The 26,716-nt window shown below is 39.5% G+C and overlaps 1 protein-coding gene across 11 annotated transcripts in view; it reads right to left on the bottom strand.

Moving 5' to 3' along the window:
• The window catches only part of LOC122310612, a 43,361-nt gene that overhangs the window by 14,045 nt on the left and 2,600 nt on the right, over positions 1–26,716 (bottom strand). For 9 of the 11 annotated variants that reach the window (XM_043124671.1, XM_043124672.1, XM_043124663.1 and 6 more), the window contains exons 2-6: positions 23,503–23,588; positions 22,908–23,300; positions 22,729–22,812; positions 22,220–22,603; positions 3,947–4,007 (exon numbers count right to left, since the gene is read on the bottom strand). In XM_043124671.1, coding sequence (XP_042980605.1) covers positions 3,947–4,007; positions 22,220–22,603; positions 22,729–22,812; positions 22,908–23,300; positions 23,503–23,588 — 1,008 coding nt within the window. Of the gene's footprint in view, positions 1–3,946; positions 4,008–22,219; positions 22,604–22,728; positions 22,813–22,907; positions 23,301–23,502; positions 23,589–26,345; positions 26,453–26,716 lie in introns of those variants that run through there. The other 2 variants (XM_043124670.1, XM_043124674.1) reach the window with 2 other exon arrangements.

Below are 26,716 nucleotides of genomic sequence, written 5' to 3'. Positions count from 1 at the left end.
TACACAGGAAGTGTACAAGAGATAAACACCTAATTACAAGCTAACCCTGAAATACAGTACAACAGTCATTAAGACTATTCCCATCCAATACAATACTAAAGCCCAAAGCAACAAAATATGAAAAAAGAAAGTTCTAATCCCTTCCACCGATCGTTCTCGATTCTCAAAACAACACTCATTTCTCTCATTTCAAATACAACACATAAGACAAAGAGGTACCAACTTCCAAACGGTTGCTATTTGACAATTTCCTAGAATCCCTCTCCAACACGCCAAGAGGTTCACCACCCTCTTAGGCATCACCCAAGCAATTCCGCCTTAGCAAAGACCGCGTCCCACAAAGCCTTCGACACATCACAATAAAGAAGAAGATCCGCTGATTTACCACATCTTTTGCACATAAAGCACCAATCCGTTGCAACAATACCACGCTTTCTTAACTTGTCAATGGTAAGAATTTTCCCATGAGAAGCCAATCACCCGAAGAAAGCCATCTTAAGAGGCACCTTGCATCTCCAAATATTTTTCCAAGGGAAAAAGTCAGTAGAAGAATGTGATGCCAAGACCTTGTATAAAGATCTAACTGAGAATTTCTTATTACCAAACTGATTCCAAAGTAAATGGGTAGGTACCTTTTTCCAGGGTTCACTCTCAGTTAAAGATGGGGGTTCTTCCAGAGTTTTGAGTACTTTTGAAGGAGCAGATGAGCCTTTTTCATAAGCTGAAAATGGGGTAATAAAAGGTAGTGCTTCCCCTACCTGTTCTATGCCTCCTAAGGGAATAGTAGGTTCTGACAAAGTGGCACAGAAAGGGTTGTTGGGTGGTGGAGCACCTACAAGCAATGTTCTCATCAATGGAACAACGACACCTATGCCGAAGGTGAAGAAGCCTTTAATGGTGACAACAACAATGGACAGCAACAATATAGCTGTTGAGAAGGTTTGGGATTTGAATACAGGATATGGTGGGGAGGAAATTATGGATTTGTCATTGGTGCATTGTGAGGAGGAATGTTTAGGGTCGAGAGTGCAGTTGGGAACTGTGTCTGTGGATAATGTTGTTCCCCTTATCGCTTTTTTTTTTTTTTATAAGAATAAGAATTTAATTATCTAGAATAGCCATAGCTCAAGTATATAGGAAGTATACAAAGGAAATACCTACTACAATCTAGAAAACGGGAAAACTAAAACAGAAATAGATTCATTCTCATCATTCCTTACAAAGATCTTAGCCCACAAAATCAAAGTATAAAAAAAAAAAGTTTTGAAGATCTTCAAAAAAGCGCTCCTTGTCTTTAAAACATCTCCCATTTCTTTCCAGCCATAGACACCATATTAAACACAAAGGAATCATTCTCCACCTAGCAACATCTTTCCTCACCTCACAACCATTCCAACATGCAAGTAGATCAACTACTTCCTTAGGCATCACCCAAAATATACCAGTCCAACTAATAACCTCATACCACAAAGAAAAAAGTTCCCCTGATTTCACTTCCTCCAATAAAAAATATAGCAGGTTCACCATCAGATTGGGTTCTGCATAAGGTTAACGAAATTCAACATTGTGTGAGGATTTCATATGAGATATGAAGACCAATTTAAAGCACTACTCATTACGATTAAGGCGGGGCCAACTGCTTGAAACCAAATCAAGATTTAAGAAAAGTAGGGAGTTAAAGCATCTTTCTTGGGCAATCAACTAAGATGCTAAGGGAGGTAGTTCAAGTCAAGGGAAGACTAAGGCCCCCGTTTGGATTTAGAGTTGATCTCAACTCATCTCATCTAATTTAATCATTACAACTTTTCAAAATTCACACCCAACTTTCAACTTTCAACTTTGACAATATTTTGACAATATTTTATCAAATCTAATCTAATCATTAATCTAATATAATCAAAATATTTTGACAATATTTTGACAATACTTTCAACTTTCATCTCATTTAATCTAATCATTAATCTAATATTTTGACAATATTTTATTCAACTTTCAACTTTTATCTCAACTTATCCTATCTCAACTCACTATCCAAACCTCACCTAAAGGGAGTGCATTATGAAGCCGTCCTCATAGCGGAGGTTTCAGGTGGAGTATTAGTCTTACAAGAAACAAGGGATTGGGCTTGGGGAGGTGTGTTCTATTCCCATTCGGGCTTGGTGTATTCTGGATGGATTTCTAACACTCACGGGCTTATTGGCCATTAGGGGCTCTCTAGTATGGGCTAAGTGTTTTCTGGTATACGTCCAGTTATACTTCATTACACCTATTGTTATTAATATACATAATATTTTTACTTATAAAAAAAAATATATCTTGCCCTCCAGAGTTTATGTTTAAAGCATAAAGCAAGCTGTAAAAATCAGAAATGTCCCCCACTTCCCAATCTTGGACATCTCTAATAAAACATACTGACCACAGAATAAAACCAGCAGAACCATCCAAGTAATCAGCCATGGAAGCACCTTTATTTGAAGCAATTCTGAAGAGAGGGGAAAACATTCTTCAAGGCCTCATCTCCACACTACAAATCATGCCAAAAACTAATCTGGTTTCCCCTACCCACCTCAAATCTGAAATTTCTGAAGAACTCCCCCCATCCATTATGGATGAATTTCCACACTCCCACACCATATACCCCTCTTACTTCGTTGGAGCACCAACCACCCCAAGAACTCCCATACTTTGCATCAATAACAATTTTCCAAACAGAATCCCCTTCTTGATGATGATACCTCCACAACCATTTTCCTAAAAGAGCCTTATTGAAAGTTTTCAGCTTTCTAATCCCCAAACCTCCCAATGAAAGAGGAGTGCAAATCTTATCCCACTTAAGCAAATGGAATTTCTGCTTATTCACCATACAACCCACAAGAAAGCACGAAATATCCTTTCCATTCCATTAGCCACTCCTGCAGGCAAAGGAAAAAGAGATAGATAAAGGTTGGGATATTAGATAAGGTGCTCTTGATTAAAGTGATCCTACTACCTTTGGACAGATAAATCATTTTCCAACCAGCCAATTGACATTCAATCTTTTCTGTAATCCCATCCCAAATAGCCTTGGATTTGTGATGTGCTCCCAAAGGGAGACCAAGATACTTCAAAGGCAAGCTAGAGACTTTGCAGCCCAAAATATCAGCCAAATCCCTTATATTATTGACCATACCAACAGGAATCATTTCAGACTTTGATAAGTTCACCTTTAGGCCTGATACGGCTTCAAAACATAGCAGGAGAGCCCGTAGAGAACGGATCTGATCAGAATTTGGCTCACAAAGGATTAAAGTGTCATCCGCAAAAGAGTAGATGAGAAACATTAACGCTGCCATACGAAGGACTGCCCATAGAAAAGCCCAATATGAATATTTTTAAATTACTTTATGATCTCAATCGTCTGCTCCATGGCTGAAAATTATTTCTTACCATTGAACACCTTCCCTTTTCTTGATTGGTACCATTAAGCACTTCCCTGGAAATACTTTTGACCAAAACAAATAGAGCCAAAATGATTAACTTCTAATGCTAAAAGGAAATACCAAAAACCCGAACCATATCTTCCCTTTTTTATAGGAAATAAAAACCTCAACTGCATCTTTTTCATGAGTGAACCTGAATCGTATCTTTCTGTTAATAACTCCAATTTCTAAAGTTGAGAAAGATAAGAGAAATAGAGAACAGAATTTAATAGGATTCCAAATATCAGATTAGACATAATCAACAAGCATAGAGACAACTGCCATATTCAAACACATCAATATGAAAATTTAAAACCCAACACTGCACAGGTCACCAAGAACATGAACAATTTTTAAAACCACAGCAAAAGAAATTAGAACAATTTTTTTTTTTTTTTATAAGTAGAAATTAGAACATCTTTTAGACCAACAAAGAAGAATTTTTTTTTTTTATAAGTAAACCAAAATAAGGAGTCAGAGAGGTAAACCTTCACATTTAGGTGAATGCTTCCGCAAACAATCTTCAGTCTCATCAGCCTCATTGGGGTCCTGCAAACAAAAATGAAAAATCATTTTTTTTTTTTTAATATCGGGGAACCTCTTCAAGGCAAGGCCCTTCGGACCCACCCACATAGAGTAAATCCCGGTCCCATGCACCACACCCTCAAAAGTTTCCCTACTTGGAACTGGTTAAATTGCTGGCTTTTCGCCAGGGAGTATGGCCGCAAAGGATTGTTTGCACCCATAAGGTGTTGAATCTTGGATCTTGAAGGAGTGATACCCCAAGACCAAAGCCCTCACCACTTGGGCCAACCCCTTGGGGTTAAAATGAAAAATCAATTGTAAAACATATGTTTTATAAAACTAAACATATAAGATCTAGGATACTGAAATGTGCAAATAGAACTCCAGAAAACTTTGGCAAATAGTTTAACATTTGAAAAACATATATGGAGAACAGGTACATTTCTAACAATAAACCAACTATTTATGACACTCTCAGAAGGGAAACTGCATGCCTCTTGTTGCTCCTCCTCAACATTCCTAATTTCAATTAAGCATGCCTTTTAAGATGCAAAATCGAGATGTATAACCATCTCCGACAACAAACAGAGGAGATGGGGCCCTATTCCTTTAAAAATTTAAAATATGGCGGGTGTTTATGGCCTAAATCTTGATAACACAATAAGATTATTGTGAGATGAGTTCTTATCAAAACAGATTATTGTGAGATGAGTTGTCAGGTCTTTGTAGTTCCTGGGGCACACCATGGCGCATAGGAGGTGATTACAATGTCACTTGGTTCACGAGTGAAAGGCGAATCTAGCATCAACTCAGCTATGGTGAACTTACCTTTCGAATATCTCTCAAGTAGGTGGCTCTTTCACTAGTCCAGCAATCAAGATAACCCATCATAATCAAGAACTCATATATCCCTAGTATCTACTTACTTGTAGGCACATTCCTCGGATCTAATTCAAAAAGGGCTTCCCAAGTTATGTTCAAACCACTTTCCCATCACCCTAAATTGCAGGGGCATTGAAGGGGGTTGTAGATATTTTAAGTTTGAAAACATGTGGTTGAAATCTGAAAGCTTTGTTGATAAAATCATGCAACGGAGGTCTTCTTACCTCTTCCAAGGATCCCTAAGTTACATCAAGGCTTGCAACTGAAGGCATTGAGAAAAGAGATAACGTATGGAATGAACAAGTATTTTTCTTTTTTTTTATATCCTTGGGTGTCTGGGCCAGCTTGCAAACACCTCGAATAATCCCATGGGGCCCTAAAGTTAACGGCCAAGTAAACCTCCAGTGGCTATGAGGGGACTCGAACTAGTGACCATTGGGGAGCAAACCCAAGGCCTGACCAATTCAAAAGAACTCTCTTGGAGGAGCTATAGGGTCTAGAGGGTTTGGAGGAGGAGAAAGCTCTATCTGAAGATGGGAGGGAAATCATTGAAAACTCAGGTGACTGTAGACCTTGAAAGGGTTACCTATTTGGTGGCAAAATTCAAAGGCATTATGGGTGAGGCAAGGGGATAAATGCACTAAGTTCTTTCGTCAAGTTGCTAACCCACATAGGAGGTACAATGCTATTGAGATGATGATGATGGATGGTTCTACCATTCCAGGGTAGGAATGGTAGTGGGACTACCATGGTGAGATTTCTAGAAACATGAGTAAGTTATGCCACAAACATACACAGAGATAATAAAAACATGACTAAATAATAAACATGAGTATATATGCATGAATTTCAGCTTGCTTTCATAAAACTGTATTTCTTTTCTCCCGTCTAGATTCCTCATCATCTTTCATAAAAAAAAACGACATACTTTCTTTCATAAAAACATCATGCATCATCTTTGAGTCTTGCTTATGGTACCTCACGGCTCCAAACTGTGTGCACCTACTAGTTATCTTCACCACACAACAGGCTTTGCGAAACGTCAATCCCTTCAAATCCACCCGAAATCAAGGATCATTTTGATAAATAAATAATTTTATTGATCAAAGAATGGCAACATCTGAATTACAACTCCGATGCCCCCACCTAAGTGGGCACATTAGAGGCAAGAAAATCTCGAAAGGCCATGCCATTAAAATCTACAACTATGGCCCATCTACAAAGAGTTCTAAAGAATAAAATTTTAAGCTCCTCCAATGATCTTTCCTGGTCTTTGAAAGTCCGTTCATTGCGCTCCCACTACAAACTCCACAAAATGCAAATAAGGATCATCTTCCACATAGCTTTAATCGGTTGCCTGTCTCTTATGCTTGGCCAACTAGCCAACGCTGCCTCAACCGTTTTTGGCATCACCCAGACCATTGTCGAACAAGCAAACACCTCATTCCATAAGATCCTTGCTACATCACAATGTAACAGAAGAGATCTACCAACTCTTCCCCTCTCGAAATCAAGGATCATATCGTACAATATCATCAGCTCCTACTTTTTGAACACTTTGTGTGGAGGTAAAGCTTGATGGCTTACTATTTGAAACCATAGACCAACAAGGAGTAGGGAGGCTTGAGAGGCTGTTTGAAGAGATGGAGATTAAGTGGTAAAAAGCATGGCTAGTGACAAAGCTCCAAGTCTCAATGGATTTTTTATTGAATTCCTCCAAGGGAAGTGGTTAAAGATGACATCACAAGGGTCTTTTTCAAGAGTTATGTGCTAATGAAAGGGTTGAAAAATGCCTCAAATCAACCTTTGTAGCAATCATTCCTTCCTAAACAACCTGGTACAAGAAGAGTTTTCCACACTTTATCCTAGTGGGCTTTTGTTATTGTTCTTAATGGAGCTAGCTTTCATGATTTTCTGGTATCCCCAATCTAGCCCCTAACTTGTAACTGGGTGTTCTCTTTGCATACTTCCTGTCTACTCAGGCTTACCTATTTATTTTATTCAATAAATTCTTATTTTACCTAAAAAAAACCTGGTACAATAAAGGTAAGAGATAACTGTCCCATTAGCCTTGTGGATGGGGTGTATAAAATTCTATCAAAAGGCTTGGCAAATAGATTGAGACCAATAATGGAGAAGAATGTACCGAAGCCCCAAAACCACTTTGTAAGAAGATAACATCCTAGATTTGGTGCTTATTGCTCATGAATGCTTGGATGGTAGGCACAAGTCAGAAGAAATGAGAATACTTTGCAAGTTGGATATGGAGAAGGCCTATGATTTAGTGAACTGGAATTTTTTGCTTTTATCTACTTATTATGGTTCGCCCCTTGTTGTATTGCATTTTGTGATCCTCCACTCTAGTCTGCGTTTTTCATATAGCCGGCTTTGGGGAGAAATGTTCTTGTATAGCACACTGTATTTTGAAAGTTCACTTCACTATATTAATGGAAGGCACAGCAATAAGCTTTTTTCAATAGCTCCCGATGAGACAGAGATCCACTATCTCCCCAACTTCTTGTTATTGATATGAAAACTCTCAACAAAATGATTATTGGTATTGTATGTGGTCCTTTCTCCATGGGTTTTCTGTGGAGGATACAAACATTGGCACACCAATATTGCTCATCTCTTATTTGCATATGATACCCTTATTCTTTGTAGTGTCAACCAAGGCCTTTAATAGTGCTTTAAAGCTGTTTCTGGTTTGAAAATAAATCTAGCAAAGTCAGAATTGGTTCTATTAGGAAATATTCCTGATGCGGAGAACTTGGCTAGCATTCTAAGTGTAAGGTATCTTCCTTGCCCATGAAATATCTCGACCTCCCTCTATGTTTAATGTGGTGTACTTGGAACGAGAGAAATGGTCGCCGTTTTGATAATAGGGAACACTCATCGAGAGGGTTTAGAGACTTTTTCTTTCATACATTTTTTTTTAACAGTTCTATTTGAAAAAATTGAATTATTTATTATATTTTGTGTGGAAATTTAAGAAAGTTGTAATGATGAGATGAGAATTTTGAATTTGAGTTGAGATTTTTTTATTACCAAACCTGCCCTTAATAAGAAAATTTTATTACCAATAATAGGCAAAACCCAAGTACACATGATGTATACAAAGGAAATACCTACTTCACATTAGAAACGAAAAGAGACTAAAGCAAATCCTGAAAATTATCATCATTCAATACAAGAGCCTTAGCCCACAAACACAAAGTACTAAAGAAGAAATCCCAAAGTTCTCCCATTAAGTATTCTTTGTCTACAAAGCATCTCCCATTCCTTTCCAACCAAAGACAACCACATCAAGCACAAACAAATCATCTTCCATATGGCAGCAACACTTTTTCTACGTATGACCACTCAATTCTCTCCAGCTATTGTAAAGTCTCTCTTTTCTTTCTTTCTCTCATGACCTTTTGGTGCATATTCCCGGCGCTTCTCGCCGGGAATTTTCGTTAATCTTTCGTTTTTTATCTTGTTTTTTCTTTAGCTCCTGTGTTCTTTGGTTTTTTTGTTGGGTGTTAGGTGGTGGTGTCGATGGAGTGTTGTTTTGGGGTTGAAGCAAAATTTTTTGAGTTTAGAAGGAAGGGGGGTAATCTTTATAGTATAGTGGAAAAGTGTAGAAGATTTACTAAGGTTCTTAACCTTGGTGGAGATGCGGTGGTTTGGATTGCGAAGGTGTTTGAGGGTTGTCTGGGTTTTTCAGGAAATGGAGCTTTTTATCAGTCCAGAAGGGAGGGTAGTAGAGTATTTGTTATTCAACTTTCTCGTAATTCTTATGGAAGGTTCATTAAGTTGTTAGAAGTGGGAGAAGGTAAGGGAAAGGGTATTATTGTCGTTCCTGAAGGGAGAAATGGATATGGCTGGTCTAGTTTTGTGAAGAAGTCGCGTGAGATTGTTGGATCCAGATCCTCTGTTTCTGTTCAACAAAACAGAGGTCCTCTTGGTGACGCGAAGGTATATCATCCTAGAGAAGCTCCTTATTTAGCTGCTGTTAAGAACCTTGCAACAGGTGTTAAAAATAATTTTAGGAGTGCAATGGTAGAATCGACTGGAAGAGATGGCTTGAAGGAGAAGAACAGTCATCGTCTTCTTGCTAACGAGGGTGACGATTGGAGTTCCGAGATGAGAAGAAAAGTTGGGGAAGTCGAGGGGTCTCTCTGGCATATCCGTGCGGAGTTAATGACTTGGAAGGATAAAATTGGAAGTTTGCTTTTATCTGTAGATGAAGGATTGGGTATTTTGTTAAATGGGGGTAATGGGCCGGGTGGGCTTTTGCCGGTTAAGTCTGGTGGGTGTAAAGTAGTTGGACCGTCAAGAGGCCCAAATAAGTTGAGCCTTGCGACTCGCCCGGTAGCTTTTGGGTTTAATACCGTGGACGTTGCGGGTCAAAGGCCTAGCCCACCGTCACAGAGTAGGTCGTCGGAGGGGCGCGGTCAGTCGGGGAATGCTCAGGCGTCGAGTTCTGTGGGAGTGAACAGTGTTTTTGAAGGAGATCCTAAAGATTGCGTGTGTCCGATGGTTTCTGGGTCTCTTCTCTTATCTTCGGTGGCTCCCTTTGTTCAGAGGCATGGCTCAGCTTTACACACTGGATCGCCGGCGAGGTGTGAACTGTCGGGGACTGTTCAGGGGATGAGTTCTGAGGTCGTGAAAAGTGATAAGGGAGGGGGATCTATAGATGGCTATCGACCGAATGGCATTGGGTGTCTTCCTTCGGTTTCGGTGAAGTGTACAGTGCAGAATACTGGCACATCATCACAAATAAGGTTGCCGGTGGGGGGTGATTCGACGGGAAATATTCAGGAGTTGCGTTCTTCGGATTTGAACAGTAATGAGGGGTTCGATTCTGATGTGGAGCTTTTGAAGCTCCAACCTGGTTTGGAGATGACTTTGTTTCAGTCTTTGTCTTCTAAGAAGGGGTCGAAGGAGGTGGCGGGGCCTGCTAGTAGTACTCCGATGTTGTGTTTGCTTGAGAAGGAGGGAAAGGAGGTGGGTGTGTCTTCGGTGAAGCTTTTGGGGTTGAATTCTGAGTTGGTTGTTAAGTCTGTGGACCATGTGAATCGTGCAGCAGGGGCTGAGGTTATTGGGGAGAATGGTATAGGGATTGAGAGAAGTGATTCTGATGTGGAAGAGGTTCCCAGTACTTATTTGAATAATTCTGGTTTACTAATGGTGGAGGGGAGAGGTGATGACTCTGTTTCTTGTGAGTCAGGGGAGCTTGTAGAATCTAGTGAGGATTTAAGTCCTGTTCTATTGAGTTCTTTTAATCCAGAATTAGAATGGCCTTGTAATTCCTCTGATTGGGTTCTGAGAAAGGTGGAAGAGATTAGAGATTGTGTGGGTATTTCTTGTGAAGGTTTTGAAAAACAATTCAGAGCTCTTTTGATTGCTATAGAAGCGGGTCAACCTGCTTTGGCCAAGTCTGCTGCAAAGAAAGAGAGGGAGCTTAAAAGGTTGGAATGCTCTATTAATTATAAGTCCAGGGATGGGTGTGGATGGAGGGATAAAGGTAAGGAAAGGGCTGTCAATGGTTTGTAATGAAGCCTATTATTATTTCTTGGAATGTTAGGGGTTTAAATGATTATAGGAAACGTCTTAGGGTGAAAAATTGGTTGCGTCAGTGGAAGGCTAATGTTATTTGTCTCCAAGAAACCAAATTGAAATTTGTGAATCAAGCCATAGTTCAGAGTTTGTGGAATTGTAGTAGTGTGGGGTGGGTAGAGCTGGTTTCTAATGGAGCTTCGGGTGGTATCATTATTTTGTGGAATAGGAGGGTGGTGGAGATGTTGGATCACTTGGTGGGAGAATTCTTGGTATCGTGTCATTTTAAGAACATTGAGGATGGGTTTGAGTGGGCTTTTGCTGGGATATATGGCCCTAATGTGGATTGTGGGAGATACCAATTATGGGATGAAATGTCGGGCGTTTACAGTTGGTGGAATCTACCTTGGTGTTTTGGAGGGGATTTTAATCTTAATAGGTTTCCTAGTGAGAGGTCGGGGGTTTCATTTTTTTCAAGTGCTATGGCTTCCTTCTCAGATTTAATTTTTGATTTAAATTTGATTGATTTACCTTTGGTGGGAGGTGACTTTACTTGGTCTAATGGAAGATCTTCTTCAAGGTTGGACAGGTTTCTGGTTTCGCCTTCTTGGGAGGCCCATTCTTCTGGTATGAAGCAGAAGGTTTTACAGAGACTTTGTTCAGATCATTTCCCTATTATGTTGAATTGTGGCGGATCTGTGAGTAGAAGAAGTTATTTCAAGTTTGAGAACATGTGGTTAAAGGTTGAAGGTTTTGGGGATAAAATTAGATGATGGTGGAATTCCTACTTTTTTTCTGGCACTCCTAGTTTTGTTTTGGCTAGTAAGTTAAAATCTTTAAAGAATGATTTAAAGAAGTGGAATAAGGAGGAATTTGGGTTGTTGGATACAAAAAGGAAGTGGTTAATGGAGGAATTGTGTATTTTGGAAGAGGAGGAGGTCCAAGGGTTGTTTTCGGAAGAGGATAGATCCAGAAAACTAGGGGTGGTTTCAGATCTGGAAAATTTAGCTTTAATGGATGAGATATCATGGAGGCAAAAATCAAGGGCGTTATGGCTGAAGGAAGGCGACAGGTGTACCAAGTTTTTTCATCAATTGGCAAATTCTCATAGAAGATATAATGCGATTGAGGTCCTTCGTGAAGGTGACAGATTGTTTTCAGATCAGGATGATATTAAGGCCCATATTGTGAATTATTATGAGAAGTTGTTTTCAGAAAATTTTTCGTGGAGACCAAATTTGGATAGCCTTGTTTTTAATTCTATAGAGCAGGCTGATGCTGTGTGGCTGGAAAGAGAGTTTGAAGAAGAAGAAGTTCTGGATGTGGTAAAAGGTATGGAAAAAGATAAGGCTCCGGGTCCAGATGGGTTCTCTTTGGCTTTTTTTCAAGAGTGCTGGGATGTTGTTAGAGATGATGTCATGAAGGTGTTTGCTGAGTTTCACTCCTTTATGAGGTTTGAGAAGAGTTTAAATGCGACTTTCATTGCTCTGATTCCGAAAAAGGCTGGGGCTGTGGAGATAAGAGATTTTAGACCTATCAGTTTGGTGAATGGTGTTTATAAAATTGTTTCTAAAGTGTTGGCTAATCGGTTAAGTAGGGTGATGGAGAGGATAATTTTACAGTCTCAAAATGCCTTTGTGAGAGGAAGGCAGATTTTAGATTCTGTTTTAATTGCTAATGAGTGTTTGGAAAGCAGACTTAAATCGGGGAAGGCTGGTATTCTCGTCAAGTTGGATATGGAAAAGGCTTATGATCATGTAAGCTGGGATTTTCTTGATTATTTGTTGAGGAGATATGGTTTTGGAGTTAAATGGTGTTCGTGGATAAAGTTCTGTGTTTCGACTCCTAAATTTTCTGTGTTGGTGAATGGAGAAACAGCTGGTTTCTTTTGTAGTTCTCGTGGTTTGAGGCAAGGCGATCCTATTTCCCCCTTTCTTTTTGTTATGATCATGGATGCTTTTAGTAGAATGATAGACAAGGCTGTGGAGGGTAACTTTCTGTCTAGTTTTGTGGTGGGTAACGAGAATAGGAATAATCTGAAGATTTCTCATTTATTATTTGCTGATGATTCCCTGATTTTTAGTGAGCCTGATTCTGATAATTTACTTGCTTTAAGAGCTCTGTTACTGTGTTTTGAAGCTGTTTCGGGGTTAAAAGTTAATTTATCAAAATCTGAAATTGTTCCTGTGGGTGTTGTTCAGAATTTATCAGATTTGGCAAATTTATTGGGGTGTAGGATCTCTTCTTTGCCTTTGAGATATCTTGGGCTTCCTTTGGGGGCTTCTTTTAAAGCTGTGGACATTTGGGATGGGGTGATTGAAAAAATTGAAAGGAGGTTAGCAGGTTGGAAGAGGATTTATTTGTCTAAGGGGGGTAGATTATCTCTTATTAAAAGTACTTTGTCTAACCTGCCTACGTATTTCCTTTCTCTTTTTCCTCTTCCTGCAAGGGTTGAAAAGAGAATTGGGAGTTTATTTCGGAATTTTTTATGGGGTGGTGTTGGTGAGGAAAAGAAGTTTCATTTGGTTAGTTGGAAGAAAGTTTGTCAACCTTTGGGTGGTGGTGGTTTGGGGATTAAAGATTTGAAGGTCTTCAATAAAGCTTTACTAGGCAAATGGCTTTGGAGATATCATTTGGAAAGTGAAGCCCTATGGAAAAATGTGATAGATGCAAAGTATGGAAGTTTGAGGGGAGGTTGGTGTTCAAAAGCCTCTAGTGGAGCATATGGGGTGAGTTTGTGGAAATTTATTAGAAAAGGATGGGATTTTTTCTCCAGTAATATTAGGTTGAAGGTTGGAAATGGTAAAAGAGTCCTCTTTTGGCATGATTTGTGGTGTGGGGATGCTGCTCTCAAGCTGGAATTTCCTGCCCTGTTCAGAATTGCAAGGGATCAAAACGCTGATGTTTTTGATTCCTACTGTGTCAGCAATAATAAGGTTGTTTGGAATGTTATTTTCAAAAGGGATATTAATGATTGGGAAGCGGCTGAAGTTCAGGCTTTGAAGGTTAAACTTTACAGTATAAAGCTGGTAACTGAAAGGGAGGATAGCATGGCATGGTCTTCTGCTGGAAATGCTAAGTTTCCAGTCTCTTCTTACTATAGAGTTATGTCAAGTCATGGTAGTTGCGTTTTCCCATGGAAAAGTATATGGAAAGTGAAAGTTCCTCCCAAGGTTGCTTTTTTCTGTTGGGTGGCTTCTTTGGGCAAAGTTTTGACAACTGATAATCTTAGAAGGAGAGGACTGTTTATTTCTGATTGGTGTGTTATGTGTAAAAAGGATGGCGAATCTGTAAATCATCTTTTCCTTCACTGTGAAGTGTCTAGATTCTTGTGGGATGAGGTTCTGAGTTGGACAGGTTTGCATTGGGTGATGCCCAAAGATGTGGTGGATTTACTGGTAGGATGGAAGGGTTTGAAGGGCTGTAAGAAGGCAGCGTCTGTTTGGAAGATGATTCCTCCTTGTCTCATGTGGTGCTTGTGGATAGAAAGAAATAGGAGATGTTTTGATGATAAAGAACGCACTTTGGAAGATCTTAGGGTTTTTTTCATGGGTACTTTGGGTTTTTGGGCGAAAGTTTATGTAATGGTGGATAATTTCCTGAATCTGTTTTAGTTTTTTTTGGGTTTTTTTTCTTTTTGTTTTCAGGAAGTTGTAGGTTTATCCTTTGTATACTTCCTGTGTACTTGGGCTTATGCCTATTTCTTCAATAAAATTATTACTTATCAAAAAAAAAAAAAAAACTTTTTCTCCCCTCAAAGCTTAGGAACTAGTTTTAATGACTTTTATGCTGTTTTTCACAGCGCTTAGCTTGTAATCAAGTTCATCTCTTATATACTTCCTGTATACTTGGCCCTCGCCTAATGATGTGGATTAATAAATTCTTCTTACTTATCAAAAAAAACATATATATCTTGACCCCCCATTGGGTGCTTCACTCAATTCAAAGGGTATATGGGATGATGCAATCAGAAAAATAGAGCACATATTGGCTAGTTGGAAGAGGAGGTACTTGTCCAGAGGTGAAAGAATTACCTTGATCAGAAGCAGCAATTCTAGCGTGCATACTTATTTCTCATCATTATTCCCTTTCCCATTAAGGTGGCTAGTTGCATAGAGAAATTATGTCATTTTTAATGGGGTGGGATGGATAGTGAATTGGGCCACAATACGCACTCTGATCTCAAAAGGAGGCTAGGGAGTTTGGAACTTGCTGGCTTTCAACCATGCACTATTGGGAAAATGATTGTGGCAATCAATGTTTTGAATACCGTTTCGGTTAAGACACTGGAACAAAATATTTCAGTACCGGTACCATTTTGGGATAGTCTATATATAATAAATTAATTATATATATATAAATTATATTTCAAAAAAATATCAATGCAAGTCTTAAAATTTTAAAATACATATTTATAAAACTCAATAATATTCTAAGTTAAGAAAATAGTCTTCAAATGTGAGAATTGAAGTGAAAATTATTTTTAAATTAATTAAAAAATTTCACTAATTTTGGCAGGTACCAGTACAATTGGTACACCGAAAACTGGCTGGTATTAACCGAAACACCCTGGTACGAACGATATTTGACCCGATATGAAACATATGCATTTTCTATACCATCACTATTCTAGTACAAGAAATACCGGCCGGTACAGTACGAAATTCAAAACATTGGTGGCAATATCAAATGAAAGGATCCAATCTCCAAACAATAGCAACCAGTGTTTTTAATTTCGTACCGTACCGGCCGGTATATGCTGTACCGGCCACTGGTCCAGTACAGAAATTGTACCTATTTCGTACCGGTCCAAATACCGGCCTTACTGGGCTACATACCGGCCGGTAATTCGACCTTTACTTTCTTTTCTTTTTTCATTTCTTCAAACTACAAGCTCATTTTTTGACCCACAATTCAAACCAAGCTATTTATAATTTATATATATATATATTTATGCATAATTTATTCATATATAGATTATTATTTTAGAATATAATTAATATATATAATTTATTCATATATAGATTATCCCGAACAGTACACGAAACGGTACCGATACCGAAATATTTCGTTCCAGTGCCTTGACCGGTACGGTATTCAAAACATTGATAGCAACACTTCCTATGATCATCTCTTTTTTATTGCTAGTAACACAATCAGATGAAAGGATCCAATCTCCAGACAATAGCACCACTTCCAAACCACTTTCAGAACTCAAAAGTGGGCAACAGATAAAAGGGTTCCCGATTTCCACTCAAACTAGTTAGGGTGGAAGAATCTAGAGGACATGGAAGATGTCATTGTAAGGTACCTAACTATAAAGAGCTTGAACAAAACCAACTTTCCAGAGGAAAAACAAATTCTATACCTACACTATCCATGACAAAATTACATCAAAACTAAATATGTGTTGTTGAATAGAACTTCACCAAGATAAAAATTAATAGCAGAAATTTTCAATAAAAGGTTAAGTAGAATTTTTTTTCTTTTATAAGTAAGAAAAGATATTATTAATCCACATAAATAGACAAGGCCAGAGTACACAGGGAGTATACAAAAAAGCCTAAAAACAAGCAAAGTGCTGCAAAAAGCAGCGTAGAAGTCATTAAAAGAAGTTCCATTCAAAACAATAGACAAAGCCCAAAGTAGCAAGGTGTGATAAATAAAAAGCCCCTAAACCCTTCCGGTGTGCCTCCTTGTCCTCCAAACAATGACTATTCCTCTCATTCCAAGTGCATCACATTAGGCAAAGAGGCACCATCTTTCAAATAGCCGCAATCTTCCCATTGCCCCAGATTCATCTCCAACATGCCAATAACTCTTATCACCCTTCTAGGCATTACCCATGCTATACCAAGCCTTGTGAAAATTTCGTCCCATAAAGCCTTAACTACTTCGCAATGAAGAATTAGTTACCCCGCTTACTCACTGTCATGTTTGCACATGAAGCACCAATCTGTTAAGTAGAGATCGGGCCTTCTCAGCTTATCGATAGTCAGAATTTTCCCGTGAGATGCTAGCCAAACCAAAGAAAGCCACTTTTAAGGGGAGCCTTACTCCTTCATATGCACTTCCAAGGGAATGCTTTTTTTTATTTTTTTTTTCTTTTTTTTTTTTTTGGGGGGGGGGGGGGGGGGGGGGGGTTCAAAAATAACTTGTAAAAGGATCGGACTGAGAAGTTCTTGTTCCCTGTAGATGACCAAAGCAAACGAACCTCTCCATCTACATGGAAATTCAGCATGTATAATGCGCTATAAAAATCAACAATATCTTCCACTTCCCAATCATGTGCCACTCTAATAAATCTCACTAACCATTGAGTGGAGTCGAAGGAGAGGGCCATATTATCAGTAACTATAGCATCCTTATCGACCACGATCCTAATAAGGGAGCGAAAAGCAATCTTCAAAGCAACATCGCCACACCAAGTGTCGTGCCAAAATCTGACTTGTGTGCACCTACCCACCGCAAACCTACAATTAGCAAGAAAGTCTGCCTAGGCATTGCGAATAAATTCCACACACCCATGCAGTAGGTCCCTCTTACTTCATTGGAGCGCCAACCTCTCCGAATGCTCCCATATTTAACGTCAATAATTTTCCTCCAAAGGGCATCTCTTTTCCTGTGATACCGCCATAACCATTTTCCAAGGAGAGCCTTGTTGAAAGATCTCAAATTCCAAACCCCCAATCCGCCGTTAGACAAAGGTATGCATACCTTATCCCACTTGATCAAATGAAATTTTTTCACGTCCTCAATACTACCCCATAGGAAATCACGAAAGGTTTTCTCCAGTCTATGTGCCACACCTATAGGCAAGGGGAATAAAGATAGAAAGTATGTGGGGAGATTTGAGAGTGTGCTATTAATAAGAGTGATTTTGCTGCCTTTGGACAAGTAAAGTCTCTTCCAGCCCGCTAGTTTGCGCTCGACCTTCTCAACAATCCCATCCCACATTGCCTTGGATTTATGAGGGGCCCCTAGGGGGAGACCAAGATACTTCATAGGCAAGGATGACACCTTGCAGCCCAAGAAAGCAACCAAGTCGCTTAAGTTAATAACCGAACCGACTTGAAGGATTTCAAATTTTGATAGATTCACCTTGAGACTAAGACAGCTTCAAAGCAGAGCAAGGAGGCTCTTAGGGAGCAAATCTAATCGAGATTTGGCTCACAAAAGATCAGCGTATCGTCAGCAAAAAGTAGATGAGAGATTGATAGATTAACATGTTTGGAGCCGCCTACTGAGTAACCCTAGATGAAACCCCTATCCTCCATTCCATTCAACATGCTACTCAAAACATCCATTACTAAAATAAAAGCAGGGGGAATAGAGGGTCTCCTTGCCTCAAACCTTGAGAGCTATTAAAGGAGTCTTCGGGAGTGCCATTAACCAAAACAGAGAATCTGACTGTAGTGATACAATGCTTCATCCATTGGCACCACCTTTCCCCAAAACCGTACCTGCCAAGTATATACACCAAGAAAATCCAATTTACATGATCAAAAGCTTTCTCCATATCCCAATTGGCTTTGACTCTACTCTCCAAGCTTTCATTAGCAATGAGGACCAAATCTTGAATTTGCCTTCCTTTTACAAAGGCGTTTTGCGACTTCAAGATGATCTTCCCCATGATTGCACTCAACCACTGGGCTAGCACTTTGGAGATGGTTTTGTAAACCCCACTCACCAAACTTATGGGACGAAAATCTTGCACCTCCACCAACCTTGCCTTTTTCGAAATAAGGGCAATAAATGAAGCATTGAGGCTTTTCTCAAATTTCATGAATTAGTGAAATTCAAGAAAAACCTTCATTATGTCCTCCTTGACAATGTCCCAACTAGCCTAGAAGAAAGCCATTGTGAAACCATTTGGGCCGGGGTCTTGTCTTTTTCCATCCCCTTTAACACTTTAAGCACCTCCTCCTCTTCAAACACTCTCTCCAACCAAACTGCACTTGGTGGATCAATAGCATAAAAAATCAGCCCATCGATGGTGTTAATCTTTTAGAAGCTGATCATAATAGTGAACAATGTGATCCTTTATGGCTACTCTTTCTGAAAGAATCCTCCCTTCGAAATGAAGAACCTCAATGGCATTGGTTCTTTGATGCGAATTAGCTACTTGATGGAAAAATTTTGTGCTCTTATCCCTTTCTTCAACCAAAGGCTCAAGATTTTTGTCTCCAGGATATCTCCTCCATAAGTGTATTTTTTCCTCGCCTTCTCATCAACTGGGAGGGCCCCAATGACCTCTTTTTCCTCAAAACACTGCAATTCTTGAAAAAAGTTATACCTTTGGTCATTTAGATTCTCGAAGACTTTCGTATTCCATTTCCTCAAGTCATTTTTCAAGCCTTTAAGTTTCCCAACTAAAATGAAACTGGAAGTACCCAAGATCTAGTAGGAGGACCACCACAATCTAATTTTATCCATGAACCCATCCACCTTCAACCACATATTCTCAAATTTAAAGTATCTCCGCCCCTCATGTAGGCCCCCGCAGTCCAATAAGAGTGGGAAGTGGTCTAAACAAAGCCTAGTAAAGCGTTTTTGGCATAGGTTGGGAATGTGTGCCTTTCAGGAAGGAGAAACAATGAATCTGTCCAACCTAGACCCTGCCTCCCATTAGACCAAGTGTAGTCGCCCCCAGCTAGAGGTAGGTCTATCAAGTCCAACTCAAAAAATAAAGCTGAAAAGTCGGCCATCGCTGACCCAGAGTTAGAAATCCCCAACCTTTCACTCGAAAACCGCATGACGTTGAAATCACCTCCGATGCACCACAGGCCATCCCACCAACTACACAAACCAGCAATCTCATTCCAAAGTAGCTTCTAATGTTGTCGTCATGAGGCCAGTAAACTCCTACAAAACCCCACCCAAAACCATCATCCAAACTTGTGAAAGAACATGCTAATGCAAACTCTCCAATAAACTCCTCCACCCAATCAACTACTCTCTTGTCCCACATCACTATGATACCCCCTAAAGCGCCTTTTGAAGCAAGGCTAGTCCATCCCGCATAAGAACAATTCCATAAACTACTTATAAACTTCATGTCAACATACTTCAATTTAGTCTCCTGCAAACAAATAATGTTTGCCTTCCAATCTTGTATTAAGTTCTACACTCTTAAGGCGTTTGTTCAAGTTATTCAAATCCCAAACATTCCATGAAAGAATCTTGGGCTTCATGCATTGCCTAGGTTCGCCCTGTCAATAAAACTCCCCCAGCTAACGTTTCCTTCCATTGTTTCATAAGTTTTTTTTATTTTTTATACATTTGGGAGATGGGGGTTTCAAACTCTAGACCTCCATTTTGGAGGCTGGAGGTTACGCCAATCAAGTCACAAGTCTTTGGCAGCTTTCCCTTGTTTCAAAATTTATGGAACAAGATAGCCTCTTAAGCTACCTTTCTATTTTAGAGGCAGATCTAGTTATGAGGGGCTGTCCTGCTTCGATGGCCGTAAGTAACGCTGTAAATTGATCCTCAAATCCTTCATAGGAGATCCCTATGCAATGCCGAGTCTCATCGACCTTCTTCAATACCCAATCTAACTGCAGATCAATCCACAAAAGCACTTAAGGCAAAGAACAAATAGGACTAGGATCGTCTCCGGTGTCCCCCAGTTCAGCAAAGGGAACGATGTCTCCTAACACTTTGCAAGCAAAGTATAAATCTAACCCAATTGAAGCCTCGTCATCCAAGAGAGCCTCCTCTTTAGAAATAGACTCCTCTTCTTCTACAATTGTGCATAGAACCCTGGAAGGGATCTCAGATGCTGCCATCGTGAGTGGTCCCTTGTGAGAGGGTCTTGGGCCTACGATTGTTGCCGCCATTAGAAGAGGATCCTAGGTCCTAAAGGGACCAGCAGGGGCTTCGACTGAGAGGTGACCAGCGAGGGCTTCGACCGCTGGGGTCTTGTTTACTCTCTCCAAGGTCGAGAGGTGGTTCAGGTTACACGCTATGGGGACATCTGAGGTGAACGGCCCACTTTGTGTCGACATCAAGCTTCCAATAGCCTCAGAACAGGTGGCAGCGTCATTTTGGGCCAATCCTAAAAGTGTCGCTGCCACCATGCCCTTTAGAAGCTCACCGCTTGTGCCGATAGGGTCAACGAGGGCCGAAGACTTTTTCTGTGATGCTGGCAAGGTAGTCGACGAGGTGGCCGGCGAGTTTGGGGCACTCGAGCTTGAGGAGGAAGAGGCTCAGGACTGAGAAAGGTCTTTTTCCCACCAGACAGGGTTGGTGGGCCTAAGGGGTTTCCCACTCGTAGGCCCAGCCAGTGATGGTGGATGGTCAGGCCCCTTCCTGTGTAGGCCCGGTCCAACAGGCTCTCCTTTCTTCACAGCTTCTTCAATCTGCACAAACCAACTTCCTTGGCCCATGAACTCACTTAAGCCCAAATTTACTTTCCTCATCAGTGCAAAGATCTCCCCAGATAAACCTAATAGATGGCCTCTAACCACCCACAACACCCCTTCTATATCACCCAACGTTGTACCAGCGACAATGAGTCCCCTACCACCCATGTCAATGTTAGGTTTGCTGTTGTGATTTCCTACGCTACCAAGCCGTGTACCCTTTGCCTGGGCCCTGTCGACCACCACAGTAGAGTCATCCCTTGTCGGCAGGCTCAAAATCGAGGCGAATGTGGCACCGTTGGAGGGAGGAAATCTCTCTGCACCCACATCCCAAGTTGTCTCCCTTCTCTTTCAATAGCCACAACTTTGCTAAGGTGGTAAGCAAAATCCTCCCAGCCACTGCCCTTCAAACCTTCAGGGGCCATCACCGAGCCCCTCCTCCCTTCATACCCGAGCTCTACCAAGTGCAAGAAACAGCCCCTGACATTAACATGTCTTTGAATGGTAAGGACTCCATTTCCCAACCTCATTTTCCTAAAGAAGTTATCACGTCGACGAGAGGCTAACCCTTCCTCCACCATCTGTACCACCCATGAAGCCAACGCCCTACTTACACTGATAGACGCGAACAATCTTCATATACCTCTTTCAGTGATGCAAACACTACTACCACCCTCCAACAAGAAAGCGAGAGATTTTGCCTCCACCATGAAACGCCTTTCACACTCCATGAGGTGAAAACAAAACTCACTAAAAAGGATACGAAAAATAAAAATGCCATTCACACTCCAATGAGGGAGTCAACTCCAGCAAGTAGCACCGGAGGTGAGGTTACAGGTATGCATGAAAGAGTTGTATGGAGTGAAGTTTGACTATAATAATTAAGTGGAAATTTTCAGTCAAGATAAACAAAATAGCTTGGCAAAGCCTCAAACAATAGAGGAACATAAAGCAAGAAACTGAAGGGAGGATCGAAATAAAATATAAAACTACTGCTAAAATTTTCTCCTTGTTTTCTCAAATGATCCACATTTACAACTTCCAAGTGCGACTCTAACAGAAGGATGACACGACAATGACAAAATAAAAGAGCCTTACAAATGAAGAAAGGAAAAATTAATAGGCCCATCAAATGATATCAAGGTAATAAATACAAGAAGGAAAGTTCAAGCAGTATTGACGCAGTTACCAAGAACTGGTAGAACAAAGTATGGGATTTTATGTAAAAGGTATTAACAAGCTTGCAATTCTCAGCACGAACCCATGCCAAACTTCTACTAGAGGATAAAAACAACTTGCATGATCCCCAATCCAAAAGCACCCATTAAATTTCTTTCTTTCCAACAAAAAAAACACAATCTCCAAAAAAAAAAACCAAACTTACAAAAAGCTCCAAGCAAATAAGTAAAAGATTGCCAAAAAAAAACAGATTATCAAATGATTTACCTTTTCAGCAGCATTGGAGATTGATGATTTACTTGAATTATCAGGTTCTCTGCTGCAGATTGGATCTACTTTAATACTATCCATCACCATTCCATTGTCACTCAAAATATCATCTGACGAACATATTAATTTGTTATCCTTTGAAATCCTAACGTTGCTTTTGGTTCTTCTCCTCGGGGGTACTGACTTAACAGTAACAGGGTCTGGAAAATGAGACTCCGATACTGTTAATGCATCAGATTCAACAGCTGTCCCAACTTCATCCTCACATGAAATTGCTGGATTTGCTTTAACTTTCAAATTATTCTGTAAGGTACTTATATGAGTGTGATTTCTAAGCCATTTGAATAGTTTTCTTTGTAAGTCAGGGACCAAGCCAGCATCCTGCAGAGAAAGTGAAGACAATACATAAAAGAAAGAGCAAAATAATTATATGCTAAAAAGTGCAGTCAGAAACTAGTCACCAAGATTTTTTTTTTTTTTTTAAAGTTAACTCCTTAGTGTATTACAGAGAGTGTTGCTGTTAATGAATCAGGTGAAATGCCAATCTCCAATGCTACATCTTGTACGTTGATTTTTCCTTGATCAATCAACTGCAAAATTAAAAAGCCATTACTATTTACAATTCCAACCTAAATTGAATACAGATTACAGAATTGACCGCCCCAAAGCGTGCAAACACAAGTACCTTCTTCAAAATCATTGCAACATCAAGGGATCCGTATAAGTTAACATCCTCATTGCTCCTCTCTAGTTCTCCCACATTAAAGAGTTGCTGTGCGTCACCACATTCCAACATAATCTTGGCATTTACTCCAAAATTGGAACACTCTATCTGTTGTACTTCACTCTCACCTGACTTATCAGAGATATTATCAGGTGTTCCCATATGGGCTGCATCATTATCTCCATTTCGGCCATCGATCTTCAACTTGGGTGACTTGTTCATAGAGACTGCCACAGGAAGATGGTTAGCAACAATGGATTCACCACCAACAGCCAAAGAGGGATCACCTGCATGTGAACTCCTGCTACTCTCTGGTACATCAGAGTGCTTTGAGCAAAAAGCCCTTAACTCAACCTGTAGAAATATCCACAATAGATAGGTCTTCATAATCAGAAAGCCCCATCCTACCATATAGCCAGCTCTTAAAAAAGAGGGTTCAATAAAATTGAAGAGAGAGAGAGGAGAATGTTGTAGTAACAGCTATAGCGAGTCAAAAGTAGTATTGACAACTGTAAGAAAAAATTTTGAATATAGGAGGCAAATAGAGATGTCTTACATTATCACATCCATATTTTCCCCAGACCTCCATTCTGAAACCTGCCTCCCTCGCGCATATAGGATGGAAGGAAGTTCTGCAAGTTCCTATTACCAAAAAAACAAAACAAAAAACACCATTACTAGAGGAAGAATAGCAATAGAAGGTGTAAACAGGTCTGAAACGAACCGACACTTCAAGCCAATTTTACCTAACACCAAAAGCAACACACAATCAATGAAAAAAGCTCGGTGAAGCAAACATAATTTGAAGGTAGATAAGAGAATAATTCAAGAAACCACTAAAAGAGTAACCATAAGCATTTAAGAAGTTGAAAACCAAAGACTTGCAAAAGTATGCCCTCCACAACCTATATAGTTCAATTGAGAGAAGCTTAGAAAACCAAATCCCAGTAGATGTTCTCATATAACAAAATAAAGGAAGCTTTAAAGGAAGTACGATAAGTAACAAGGCATGCATCATCAAGGCTTCAACATGCATCCCCTGAGAGTTCTCTGGCCTATACAACATTGAACAGTGCTTAGTTTGCACTTCTTTTGGGAGGACACACACATATATCACCTTTGTGAATACCCAATAGCCTAGGGTACAAACACAAGAACAGGTTAGAGTATACTGAACATTCACAAAAAATGGCATTTTTCAGTACAAGGCAAGTGAAAGAGTGTTTTATACAAGGACCAAGCACCAGGTGTTCATTAGGGGAAAAAACTTGAGGTTTCATGCAGGAATCCTGTAAAGACAATTTTTAGTTGGTTTCCATTCTGATTGAATTGAACAACAGCATATTCAGTGGAGCTTCCTTAAAGTCACTCATAGTCACTTATTTTTTGTTTATCTATCCAAAAAAATGTGTTTCTAATATATTTATATGACCAAAGAGTTGTTTCATGCAAAGTAGGGTGTTTGTCGTTTTATATCTCGTTAGTTTTAGATGTAACACTCGACAACTTAAGGAAATGTCAAATTCATTGGCATGGAGTGGTGTTGTATGTGCAAAAAGAGTGGGGAGTCAGTTGATCATTTATTACTTCATTGTGAAATTGCCACAACATTATGGAACGACTTCTTCACTTGGGAAGGACTAACTTGGGTGATGCCGAGACGGGTGATCAATCTCTTAGCATCTTGGAGAGGCCTTTAGCAGGTAACTCTCAATTGCAGCAATATGGAAGATGATCCCAATATGCTTATGGTGGTGCATTTAGAGGGAAAAGAATGACAGAAGCTTCGAAGATCGAGAGCGATCAATGGAAGAGCTTAGGAAATTGTTTTTCAATACTTCACTTAATTGATTGGTTTTAATTGATTTCAATAGAATGAGTTTCCATGAATTTCTTGTATTGTTGAACTAGCACACTAAGGCAATGCTCTTGTATATGTCTCGTATACCGGGGCTTTTGCCTATTCTTATGATCAATAAAATTTTGTTTACCAATCAAACAAAAAAAGTTTTAGAGTAACATTTGAAGATCTCTTTGTATACATGGTTCCTTTCCTTTTTAAATGGATTTATTACTTATCTAGATAAAGCAAGAAGCAAGAAGATGGGCTCTAATTGAATGACTGTAATTGAACCTCAATCTTCTAATCTAGATAAAGCAAGAAGCGGCACTCGGACTACAACTGCTAAGGAAAGAGGCTGAGTTATTAATTACCAGTGCAGGCTCAAGGCATATTGTGTTTATCTTCAAATACTTGTATTATTAAACATACATATCTATCTCTGTTTTAGCAAGAATTTAAATTTCTCCTTGCTTAAGAGGTTGCTTACTTGATTTTGGTTGCACGCTAAAGAACCATAAGCACCCACTAAGAAACAGTAACTACAGAACAGATACAAGTGTTTTGAATGCCTACTTTTCTCATTAATAAACTCTTCTTTACAGCGGCCCCCCCCCCCGGCGGCCCCGGGGGGGGGGGGGGGGGGGGGGGGTTGTGTGGAGAAAAAACAGGTGTTTTGACAACACAAAAGCAAACTTAAAAGACAACTCCTCCCCTCTAAGAATATGGTGGAATGTCAAGTATGAGGTCAGGAGAACTGGGTGTGTGAATAAATTACTGATATAAAAGAGTTTTTCATCAAAATGCACAACCTACTTCCCACTTTTTTTTATGAGTACAACATAAACACTGCAATTTATTTTACACATATTATAATCATAAGAAAAACAAGGATGAATTCAATTGCACATCTTAAAACATATGGTCAACAGAACCGTGCATCATGTCCCCAAGTGCTAACTTGCCAATTTTTCAAAATAAGATAAATGTTAAAGCATATGATCCCATTTAGCAACACATTACATGTGACTAAAAGTATTTCTCAAAAAAATACGACTAAAAGTGCAAATTGGCAGGCAGTGGCAGTTTTTTCCTCAATTAAATACCAAAATTAGAGGGGGGAAAAAGGTACATTCTTTTTTTCCATAAAATTTTGGAGAGAGTAAAAGGCATAAAAAACATGTCAACAAAGCAAATAATCCACAAAAGAATCAATTGGTGCAATAAGCAAACTTAAGACGATGTCCAAACAACAAAACTATAAACCTCTTCAAATTGGACATAAAAATAATTTAAGTTATTTTTTATCAGTATAAAATAATTTAAGTTATGATGACAATACGAGAAAAGCTGGAAGAAATCATACTTTTTTTATAAAGTAATGCAGTTTTTATTAAAGCACAGAAGGGCACAAACCAAGTATAAGGAAAATATACAAAATGATAAACCCACCTAGCAAGCAAGTAGAAAAAGAAGAATAGAATTCCTAAAATTCTAATCAGTTGGAGAATAGGGAGCTTTTATGAGCAGTCATCCAAGCTGTTACGAAGAAATCATACCAAAGAGTGGAAGGGACGAGCTTGATGCAATGTAATCCTATAACCTCCTACAAGAGAGGGGAGTTGCGACTGGAAGTCTGGGAAAGGGGGGGCACAGCACCTAAAGCCTATAATGCCAGTGAACAAGCAAACATTCAGGCCAACACAGGCATAGACATAGAAAGCCACAACGAAATGAAGTTTCCCGGCTAATTAAACTTCAGAAATGATGAGTACAGATTGGGTGCTTAAACAGGAAGAAAGTTGTCAATAGAATTATTGAGTCAATATCCATGTTCAGCAATCTGGTGCATATGAAAGGGTAAGGCAGAGTGAAAAAACAATGTCAAGTACAGATTGAGCTATTGATGCCGGGCTAGCAACCAAAATAT

The sequence above is a fragment of the Carya illinoinensis genome, chromosome 5 (assembly GCF_018687715.1).
Source record: "Carya illinoinensis cultivar Pawnee chromosome 5, C.illinoinensisPawnee_v1, whole genome shotgun sequence".
Lineage (NCBI taxonomy): Eukaryota > Viridiplantae > Streptophyta > Magnoliopsida > Fagales > Juglandaceae > Carya > Carya illinoinensis.
This window is presented reverse-complemented; position numbering and strand designations above follow the sequence as displayed.